The 12,260-nt window shown below is 35.7% G+C and overlaps 1 protein-coding gene across 10 annotated transcripts in view; it reads right to left on the minus strand.

Moving 5' to 3' along the window:
- Positions 1-12,260, minus strand: part of tgo (Aryl hydrocarbon receptor nuclear translocator homolog tgo) — an 83,502-nt gene that overhangs the window by 29,510 nt on the left and 41,732 nt on the right. For all 10 annotated transcript variants that reach the window (XM_074134515.1, XM_074134514.1, XM_074134513.1 and 7 more), the window contains one exon: positions 8,363-8,443. In XM_074134515.1, coding sequence (XP_073990616.1) covers positions 8,363-8,443 — 81 coding nt within the window. The remainder of the gene's footprint in view (positions 1-8,362; positions 8,444-12,260) is intronic.

A 12,260-nucleotide genomic window follows, 5' to 3' on the forward strand; every position in this document is an offset into this window, starting at 1 on the left:
CTGTAGATTGACTGTAATATGTAGTTATTTATAATAATCAAACTATTAAATACAGGATAAAAAGAAAAACGTTATAAAAAATAAAAAAAAATTATGAGGCTAAAAAATTCAAAACTTTTTTTTATAAAAAAAAATGTAATATGTAATATAAAGTAAATAAGATATGTATATTTTTAGGACAGCTAATTATTCCAGTATTTTACCATAAGTAAAATTAGGGGAACTAAATTAAATTACAATTGAGAAATGAATAATTGTTGTTGAATAATCTACTTGTTATTAACTCTGTGTTATTTGTGCTCTCGAATATTTCGGTAAGACGAATTCAAGACAGTAGCCTACTCTAACTTTGTCTTTTTCTACTTTAACATGCATGTACATATGTGTGATTTATCATAATTATAACAAAAAAATATTATAAATGAAGTGGCCAGCATAAGGGTCTGTGACATCTAATAAATTCTAAAAAATATTAATGAATATTAATGCAGTAAAATTACTTAAATATTAATGAAGAATTAATGAAGTGTTGGGTGCTTGCTGATTTGTGTACCTTTTGGCGTTTAATCAACCCTTATACTTAACATTTTAAACTGTAAGTTTTTGTTAAAGAGATTTTTGTACCTTTTGGATAGATTTTCCTTTTTGTCTATTTTACAAAGTTACATATCTGCTTTACAGATTTTTTTAAATTTGGAATAAGCAATTCTATCATTATAACCTGATAAGATGGTAAGTCGGAACCGTAACTACCACTAGAGAGATCTTTTTAAAGAATGATTATCGTTAAGGTCCCCCAAACCATCCTCAGTAACAACTTTTTTTGAAAAAGCGTTTTAAATAACATAGGAAGGTACTTGTGCGTGAATAGCAAAATTAAACTGCGATTTCATTACTTCCTTTTAAGAGGAGTAAGAAAAATAAACTGCGATTGCAGAACTTCTAGGCAAAGAGGCAAAGATTTTTTAATCGAACGACAATTCATTGATTTAAATCGGTTCACTCATTGATAATTTAAACGATTGCAGTACTTCCTCTTAGTAGGTGCAAGAGCATCAGCAATGTAGAGGAGCTTTAACCACTTATTCGAGCTGAATTTTATCAAAATCGGACTAAGCGTTATAGAAATATTGGTAATAATAGTTTTAGAAAGGGCCTTATTTGGGTGGGGCAAACTCTCCTCCTTATGAGGCACAGCGTCGAGACTTTTAAAGTGCAAATCTGTACAAAATTTCGATTCGAATGACACTTCGTTCATGAAAACTGGTTTACGTGTCGATAATTTGAAACGATTGCTATACTTTCCCTTAATAAGTGTAAGAGCAGATCGCCGCTTTAATGTTACGTAGGGGAGCCCTAACCCTATCATCCTACCAAATTTTATCAAAATCGACCCAAGATTTACAGAGTAATTAGTAATAATAATTTTGGAGGGGGCCTTACATAAAGGGGGCTAACTCCTCTCCCATTCGATGTACAGCGTTGAGACCCCCAAAAGGCACATCTACATAAAATTCCGAATCGAATGACACCTCATTCATGAAAATCGGTTCGCGCGTTTAGGCTGTACGTTGTTTACAAAAAAGGTAACAAGAACAACAACAACAACAACAAGAAGAAGAACAAGAACAAGAACATTTTTTGAAAAAGCCGTTTTTGCTCATTTTCGGCAACTTTTTTCTCGAAACCTATTAGATCTGGGTTGTTGCAAAAAAATTACAGCTATAAAGGAGGATTTGCCCCATATTTTAAAGAAAATTTGGGAATTTTATCTTTAGTAGAAAAAGAGAAAAAAATTGTCAAAGTTGGGTCTTTTTCAACGTTACGCTTTTTCGTGCACTTTTTGACGATCAACCCTTATACAACTGTCCTACCGGACAGTTTTAATTACCGTTGATAATAAAATATGTTTCAAAATTCGAAAACCGGGTGTAAGTTAGAACGTCGAGTAAAGAAATATGTGCACCAGAGGCTTTTCCACCGCACGTTCACCACTTTCCAATTCTTGAATTCAGCAAAAGCTTTTTGGGATTTAACGCTATCTCTAAACCTTTTACAAATCTCTACTTTCCCTTATTTATTTAATGCAATCAAGCTCTATTTGTGGGCTGGTGAGAGAATTCCACCCTCCCGGTATTGGGTGCACTTTATAGCAGAATGTAAATTTGTACATGGATGATTGCAAGCGAAATATTTTTTTGCATTCACGCGCGCCTTTAAAATTTTAATAGAAGGATTTTTTTTGATACCTCAAACTTGGCACAATAGACGTAAGATGCCATGTTGGATGACAGCCGTCGATTTAATCCCTCGTAATTAAGAAATTAATATCAAAAATAAATGACTGCCCTTCAATCAGGTTAGTAAATTTTGCAGTAATTGGAACTGAACGAATTTACACATTGAGGACGGATGGTGTACTTTCTATTGCAAAGACTCAGGTGTGAGTCCTCAGCCGACTTGCTTTTACAATTATTCTCTTGCTTGTTAGGCACAAATATTCTTCACAGTTGGAATCGGCCATTTTTAGTTCTTACCAACATTATATAATTTGTAAAACAGCGCATTATCTTTACACGGAAGCCTGAAACCCTTTTCGGAACTGCCTCAGTTTTTTCACCTAAAAAAATGATAAAAGCAAAAGTTATAAATCAATGTGTGTGTAACTCATATAGAATTACAAATAAAGCCTTGGAGCCATTTTGGAGAAAGTGAACAATCCATAAAGAGGTACTGCCGGTTGAGGTATTTTCTCCCAATTTGAGCTTTCCGCCACTACACTAGAGACAGCATGACTGCAGAGTAATAGCACTTAGGAGAAAAACTGCATTTCAGAAGAAATCCCCACTCCTTTCCTCATGCAGCCTTAATCGAAGAGTTTAAAATTGACACGTTGGTATTAAAACTGTCCGGTAGGACAGTTGTATAAGGGTTGACCATCAAAAACTGCACGAAAAAGCGTAACGTTGAAAAACACCCAACTTTGACAATTTTTTTCTCTTTTTCTATAACAGATAAAATTCCCAAATTTTCTTTAAATCTTACTCCAAACCCTCCTTTATAACTGTAATTTTTTTGCAACCACCCAGATTTAATAGGTTTCGAGAAAAAAGTTGCCGAAAATGAGCAAAAACGGCTTTTTCAAAAAATGTTCTTGTTCTTGTTGTTGTTCTTGTTGTTGTTCTTGTTGTTGTTCTTGTTGTTGTTGTTACCTTTTTTGTAAACAACGTAGCGCCTAAACGCGTGAACCAATTTTCATGAATGAGGTGTCATTCGATTCGGAATTTTATGTAGATGTGCCTTTTGGGGGTCTCGATGCTGTACATCGAATGGGAGAGGAGTTAGCCCCCTTTATGTAAGGCCCCCTCCAAAATTATTATTACTAATTACTCTGTAAATCTTGGCCCGATTTTGATAAAATTTGGTAGGGTGATAGGGTTAGGGCTCCCCTACGTAACATTAAAGCGACGATCAGCTCTAACACTTTTTAAGGGGAAGTATAGCAATCGTTTCAAATTATCGTCACGTGAACCGATTTTCATGAATGAAGTGTCATTCGAATCGAAATTTTGTACAGATTTGCACTTTAAAAGTCTCGACGCCGTGCCTCATAAGGAGGGGAGTTTGCCCCACCCAAATAAGACCCTTTCTAAAACTATTATCACCAATATTTCTATAACGCTTAGTCCGATTTTGATAAAATTCAGCCCGAATAAGTGGTTAAAGCTCCTCTACGTGGCTGTGAAGTGCCATCTTGCTCTTACACCTACTAAGAGGAAGTACTGCAATCGTTTAAATTATCAATGAGTGAACCGATTTAAATCAATGAATTGTCGTTCGATTAAAAAATCTTTCCTCTTTGCCTTTTAGGGAGAAGTACTGCAATCGTAGTTTATTTTTCTTACTCCTCTTAAAAGGAAGTACTGAAATCGCAGTTTAATTTTGCTATTTACGTACAAATACCTTCCTATGTTATTCAAAACGCTTTTTCAAAAAAATTGTTATTGAGGATGGTTTGGGGGAACGCAACTATAATCATTCTATAAAAAGATCTCTCCAGTGGTAGTTACGGTTCCGACTTAACACCTTCTCAGGTTATAATGATAGAATTGCTTATTCCAAATTTTAAAAAAATCTGTTAAGAAGATATGTAACTTTGTAAAATAGACAAAAAGGAAAATCTATCCAAAAGGTACAAAAATCTCCTTAACAAAAACTTACAGTTTAAAATGTTAAGTATAAGGGTTGATTAAACGCCAAAAGGTACACAAATCAGCGAGTACCCAACATTTCATTAATACTTCATTAATAGTCAAGTAATTCTACTACATTAATTTTCATTAATAAGTTATTTTTTAGAATTTATTAGATGTCACAGACCCTTATGCTGGCCACTTCATTTATAATATTTTTTTGTTATAATTATGATAAATCACATATATACGTACATGCATGTTAATGTAGAAAAAGACAAAGTTAGAGTAGGCTACTGTCTTGAATTCGTCTTACCGAAATATTCGTGAGCACAAATAATACTCAGATAATAACAAGTAGATTATTCAACAACAATTATTCATTTCTCAATTGTAATTTAATTTAGTCCCCCTAATTTTTGCTTATAGTAAAATCCTGGAATAATTAGCTGTCCTAAAAATATGCATATCTTATTTACTTTATATTACATATATACAACATTGTGGGAAGAACACCTAGATTGAGAATGTAATTGAAGAAAACTATATTATTTGCGATAAAGCCAGATAATTATTACCTATTATTATAAACGTTTGACTACTTCATAAAATGACAATTACTTTAATCAAAGAATGAACTTAAACCGACGATTTTTATTTAAAAATAAAAATAAATAAATAAAATAAAATCATTAATGTAAGTTTTTTATAAAAAAAAAGTTTTGAATTTTTTAGCCTCATATTTTTTTTTCTTTTTAACCTGTAATTAATAGTTTGATTATTATAAATAACTAGATATTACAGTCAATCTACAGTGCTACTTGAACATATATTTTGTAGACGAAAATGGCCAGCATAAGGGTCTGTGACATCTAATAAATTCTAAAAAATAACTTATTAATGAAAATTAATGTAGTAGAATTACTTGACTATTAATGAAGTATTAATGAAATGTTGGGTACTCGCTGATTTGTGTACCTTTTGGCGTTTAATCAACCCTTATACTTAACATTTTAAACTGTAAGTTTTTGTTAAGGAGATTACTATACTAAGCTTAAAACTGAGGCAACTGTTTTCTAGAAAATATCAAAAAATAGCACTTTTGGTCAACACTTGGTCTTCAAAAATTCGGAAATGTAGTTCATTTGATCATTTTAACTACGAAGGTCGAAAGAAGTGCAGTAAACACTAATCCCGTAAGCCGGATCGTCAATTAATTTGGAAGTAAGCTTGGCTGATAAACTGACTACTCTAAGCAGCTTTAATGTTTCTAAAAGAACTGGTATGACCTCTTTGTTGCGTACGGTCATCCGGGCCATCTTTATCAGCTCGCCTCGATTTACATTGCCATTGTGATCGCATAGTTACTAATTCATTTGTCTAATGTGGCTACTCGCAGCCTGGGCCGACCCCGCACATTTCCAATATTTCCATTTTTTTTACATAATCCAATTCCACTTGTCTTCCAATTGGATTTCATTAACTTTTATCGCTGGAAAAAGTGCATAATTGCATCAAGGGTAAATTAAGCTTAACCATTCATTCATCACTTAATATGAATTTAATAGATTATTTTTATTTGTATTCCAGTAGAAATTACAATTTCCTTAATATTATGCTTTTTCCCTTAATGGAACGATTTTCTAAAAAAAACACTACAAACTAAAAAATCTCATCAAATCAGTGGAGTAGCTCATCCGTTTTTCTTCAATTTTAGATTCTTCTTTGAACATGTTTATTTATTTTTGGGAGAAACTTAGCGCTTGTTATCCGCTTTCAATTATTCATTATCTCTTGATAAACGCTCGCTCGGTTAGAACAACTGACAGCAAAAAACTGCAAAAAAAGGTACCAAGAAAAGTCAACGATTTCTGAAAATGCCGTATTTGTCCATTTTTGGCAAACGTTATTTTCGAATTCTATTTAATCTACGTTTATGTAAGAAACGAGTATTTGCAATGTATTAATAGCAGACTTGTAAGCACAAACAACTCTTTTAGATTATTGCTTTCCAACCGTTTGTGTAAGACGTATTGCAGACTGAAGATTTGGAGATGAGAATGATAGTAGGAACCATAGCAGAAATTGCTTGAGTGATAGTGGTATCAACAATGGTGCTGTCTCAATTCGGCACTTTCCCAACAATGGTAAAAGTACAACCTTATAGCGAAAGTACATGAGAACCAACTAACTTGAATATAATTCGTAAATTTATCAAAACTTTTGTAAGATCGCTGTGAGTGGAAATGGTGTTTGTGTTCAGATTTAATAACCGTACAGTTAGTATTTCCAATTTAAAGAAAGAGTAACACTTTCCGTAAAAATTAAAAAAAAAGTGCAACAAAATTAACAAATTTAATTAGAAAAATTCAATTAATAAATTGGAAGTTAGTGGGTGATATTAATGCCAACTGGACGATCGCAAAGACGATCTTTCTTTTAAGTACCTTCAGTATACAATAAACAAGTAAAAGAGGAATAAGAGCCTCATGAATGAACAAATAGCCGAACATATTTAGTTATATATTAAAACTAAATGTTAAGATACTATAATAAAATTTAAGGGGCGTCATCTGAGGTCATTGGCCGGCTTCCGGGCAGTGTACTCTTGTTACTGTCAACCACCGGACAGTAAGCTTTATGAAGAGAAAATCTAAAGGACAGCTACTGGATTCGAACTCGGAAACACTCCGCGTGGAATTCAGTACACTACCCACCAGCTAATTCGTCCCTAAAAATAACAACAAATCATTCTCTCTTCAAGAGAAGAACAGGTCTCTCAAACCCTGACCATTTGCCTTAGGAAAACTTATCCATGTAATTACAGAACGAGTAAAAGATTGACTCAATTTAAAACCTCTTTGTAATCTATGAGAAAGTAGAATTTAGAATAATCATAGTAAGAGAAGGGATTGGCTTAGTGGTTAGCGTAGTGGATTCCCAAGCAAACATCCCGAATAAAAGTAATTTATTGCCGGATTGGGATGGGATGAATATAAATAACGATCCCTGGTAATGGTAACCATGATGCTACTTCCAGCAATGTGAAATATTTGCAGATATTAAGGGTGTTTTGTTAGGAGAGTGTGAATGAACAGATGTTCTGCCTCAAGAGGGATAGTTGAGGTAGAATTAAATTTAAACTTTTCGGAATATCCCAACAGTTAGTCTTACCTTACGACGGATCTGTACTAGCCAAAATGAACCACAGCATGCCAAGAAAGCTCTCGCTAGAGTGCAGAGGTTGGTGTTTCCGGATATTTTAGGAGTTTTATGTTAGAGGTATGGTTATTGTCTAATGATACAAGCAAAGTTAAGGGCCAGTGGCACCGGTTGATCTTTTCTGGACATCTTCAAATAAAAGAGATCGATCTGGTTTACAGGTTCGAGAGCCAAGTTCATTAGGAGAAACTGGAGACGATTATTGTCTGGGTAGCGACTGCACACATTTTTAGGCTGAAATTTCGGACAGTTAGTCAGCGTAACAAGCTTGCAGAAAAACATCTACCCTCGTTTGGGAACGTACCAATTTTTGGAGGCGGTTTTCCGCGTACAGTAAGCAAGAGAAGCCGAACAATGTCGCTCATATCCTGCTTGATTGCATTGCTATTGAGAGGTCGGCCTATATTTGGCTCTCCGCGTGTGTATGTACACAACCACCACATTTTTTCTATTAAAAAAAAAAGTACAGACGGATCTATTTAGTGCGCTAATAGAATAGAAATCCGGGATTGTGCATCTGAGAGGATGGATGATTTCTCCTGCGTAACAAGCGTGAGCCCCATTAGAGTGTATCTCCTTAAACGACTATGCTCAGAGAGGGAACCAACCACGTGATTGACGGACCACTATTAAGAGATCTCATCTTATACCGACTCGGGCAGGCTTCGAATCTTAATTCTGGACCGTGAACACTCTCCAAACTCAGCCCCACAGAAGAATAATGCGAGGTTGGCCAAGCCTGAAAACCCGATGTGCTTTGTCAGTATTTAGAGAAAATTAAGACTCCGAGTAGGCGTATTTAAACTTACAATTTAAGGATTTGCTCTCGGTTGCTGTCAAACCATTTTTTAAACTATATCTCAACACCAACTACCACCTAACAGAGTCAACTATATAGCATAGCAAAAACATGTCTGAATAATGAATCTGTCAAAAAATGAAATTACCTTGCGAACCTTTCCTTATCCTGAAGACTGTCATCTTCCATTCTAGCGTACTTGCTCCCCCTAGGGTCGTCCTCATCTGATCTGAAACAATCAATTCTTTTTATTCAGACTCCATCTTGAAACAAACGAAAAGGTAAATGGATTTGGTCCTTAAGAAAGGAAAAAAGGAAGCCCTAAAGCCTCGGCTTTCTGACAACGCCTCAATGTTCAAGATAGGAGGCAAAAAGTTTATTGCCTTAGGTTGCAATGTCCGTGTGACATAGATCAGGCACTTCAAGTGCAGAAAAGCCTGAATCTCAAAAATCAACACTCGAGAGACCTTAACTCTGCGAAATGTGTGAAATATTCGAAACTGAATTCACAATAGAAAAACATCTTTTCGTCTCTTTTGCATACGGAAATAAATTAACACTCAATTAATGTGTGCGAAGTAAATATCTCAAAAACGTTAAACATTCAAATCTCAAAGCCTGGTACCTGTGTTGCAAACTCAATCAGTGACGAGCAAGGCCGGTCGGCAATGTGGAGTTCACACTCCACAACATTTAGAACACAAACAATCGCGTGTAATGTTTGTAATTATAATCTTCAATCCTGTATTTTAATTTTAGTCTGGGATATTTTGCCCAATAAATCGAAAACCAAATCAAGAACAACAGTTTTTAAGACTTCACTAGTCTGACAATTCTAATACACTCTGGCTATGATACTGTGTATCATAGCAGAGTCACAATTACTTTTGTTTATAGTCCGATGAAAGTTGTAAGAGAAGTTGATAACATTAAATTTCAAATAAAATGCTGCCGTTGTTTACCCCATTATTCACCTAACCTACGTATCACACAAAAACACAATGATCACAAGTATGGCAGCTTTTTAAGTTGGACTACGTTTACGTTAGTACGCTTAAAAGCCTTCTCAATATTACTGCAACGCTGATTCGTTTTTCGTTTTGGTCAATAGTAAATGGGTATAACATTGCAAAACCAAACTACGTCGTAAACGTAAGTTAACGTCGATTCCAATGCCGGTCAAATTCGAAACTAACCCCAAATTATCGTTGCAATTGTAATAGCTGGATTAAAAGAGAAGATGTAGGTAACCTTTTAGTTCTCACAACCAACATATAAAACCAATCACAGGCGATTATGAGATGAACAAGCTGGAAGAAGAGGGCCAGGCGGTGCAAGGTGTTCGACCGATTTGTTACGCACTAGTCACGGATCAAGAAGTCGTCCTCTCTCCCAGTTAGATTTCTTCCTAATATACTCCGCGTTCAAGATAAACTCCAGATCCACCGGCAAATACCACATTCCTATCTAGATTTGACCAAGTTAATTCAGTCCGTTTTTGCCGGCACGTGGTTTTTGAATACGAAATAGTCCCTGACTTCAGTCAAACTCACACTGACTTTCCTATTTGTTACAAATCTGAAGTCATAATTGACACGACTTTCTATCTATAGTCCAACAGTTTCGAACGCCGAATCTCAAAACATAATTGTCATTTTTTAACATACTTATATTATTCACGTTGTAAAACACCACACTGAAATGCTGCTTTTCCAACACTCTTGTCATCATTACCTTAAAACAATTATTCAGATAAAAGGTTTTAAACAAAATAAAAAAAAATGAAAATAAAATTAGGAAACTGAAAATCCTTTGAATCCATTTTTGAGAAATACTATTTAACGTAAGTGTTAGCAATTCAAAACCAGATTGAACTACCAATCACCATCTTTATTCAATACTGTTTGGAAAAGCAGTTTCCTTTAAAAGGCAATCCATATCAACTTACTTCTCTTAACCCAAATCAGAGAAGATTTGTTATTTCTCCTTTTCCCCTAAAATCAAACAAATCCACCTATTTTTCTCTTTTCCTTAAGCATAAATAAGACTACAACTGAATAGGTATTTTCATGTAAAATTGTGATTGATTAATCTGGTAATTTATCAAATGTCCATGGGGAAAAAGAAGTATATAAATAAACTATATCATAATAAGAAATAAGTAGTGTTAAATAACAACTCAATTAGAATGCAGAAGGAGAGGTGTAAAATATGGACTATCAGACCATCGGAGGACTGTAATATGGACGATTGAATGGGCTATCAGACCATCGAAGGACTGTAATATGGACGGTTGAATGGGCTATCAGACCATCGAAGGACTGTAATATGGACGGTTGAATGGGCTATCAGACCATCGGAGGACTGTAATATGTACGGTTGATTGGGCTATCAGACCATCGAAGGACTGTAATATGGACGGTTGAATGGGCTTTCAGACCATCGCAGGACTGTAATATGGACGGTTGAATGGGCTATCAGACCATCGGAGGACTGTAATATGTACGGTTGATTGGGCTATCAGACCATCGAAGGACTGTAATATGGACGGTTGAATGGGCTATCAGACCATCGCAGGACTGTAATATGGACGGTTGAATGGGCTATCAGACCATCGCAGGACTGTAATATGTACGGTTGATTGGGCTATCAGACCATCGAAGGACTGTAATATGGACGGTTGAATGGGCTATCAGACCATCGCAGGACTGTAATATGTAAGGTTGAATGGGCTATCAGACCATCGAAGGACTGTAATATGGACGGTTGAATGGGCTATCAGACCATCGGAGGACTGTAATATGTACGGTTGATTGGGCTATCAGACCATCGAAGGACTGTAATATGGACGGTTGAATGGGCTATCAGACCATCGCAGGACTGTAATATGGACGGCTGAATGGGCTATCAGACCATCGGAGGACTGTAATATGTACGGTTGATTGGGCTATCAGACCATCGAAGGACTGTAATATGGACGGTTGAATGGGCTATCAGACCATCGCAGGACTGTAATATGTAACGTTGAATGGGCTATCAGACCATCGAAGGACTGTAATATGGACAGTTGAATGGGCTATGAAAAGCAGGAACTTTCATGGCGCCCACATCTACGCCATCTCCAATCGTATTGCAACGGCTGCTAGGAAAATGTGCAAACTTGATAGCCTAATAATAGTTTTAAGCAATAAAGATAATCTTTAGAATGATGCCCATCTTCCCATCTTCCGAAAATGGCACCAATGATTCTCTGCAAACACTGCGATTTAAATCAGCTGTACGAACGGCTCAAAACGCTTCTGTCTGCTTTTTATTCCTAACCGCTCTGACATAAATCTATAGATTTTATTTACAATATTTCTCTGCAAAAATTCTTTGTTGAGAGTTTCGAGAACTGAGAGTTGGGTTTGATAATGGAGGAAAGTTCGGAAAGGAAAGGAAACCGCAGGGCTCACGGTAAAACTTTAGTATCATTCCTGGGAGCAGGCTGAAAATGATTTCGTATGTTTGTAAAAGGCGTTTAATATTTTATTTTATTTTTTAAAGCTAAAACTATTCATTTTGTTTTAATATATTAAGACACTGCTAGGGTTATTAATTGCATAGTCTGATGAAGGTTTTGCCCCTCTGTGCCACGGCAGGATTTCTGACGAAACATATTAACTGGATGAAGTTTACAAAACAATTGCCGAAGTTCTTGACTATTCTTCAGCGGCGACTTTCGCAGAAAGGCCCGTAATCATTGAGTGCTTTCCCACACATATTAAGCAACTTCTCGCTTTACTTCCATGGTCGCATGGTTTAATTTCATTGCTTTTGGGTACGTGATGACTTTATTTTTGCAGTCTATAGTCCCCAAACTTAACCCCAACCTAAAGAACCTATTTTTACACAGGCCTTTACCACTTATGTCACTCACCAAACAGCCGGCTTACAGCGATTTAAAGAGAAGAAGAAATTGTAATCAGCGGATTTCCAAAGGGTTCTAGGATTAGGTGAATGGATAGCTTCCATGGATAGATGGATCACTTTAGTGTCATCCTATA

The sequence above is a fragment of the Rhodnius prolixus genome, unplaced genomic scaffold, assembly GCF_049639745.1.
Source record: "Rhodnius prolixus isolate KJV_2025 unplaced genomic scaffold, Rpr scaffold_16, whole genome shotgun sequence".
NCBI lineage: Eukaryota > Metazoa > Arthropoda > Insecta > Hemiptera > Reduviidae > Rhodnius > Rhodnius prolixus.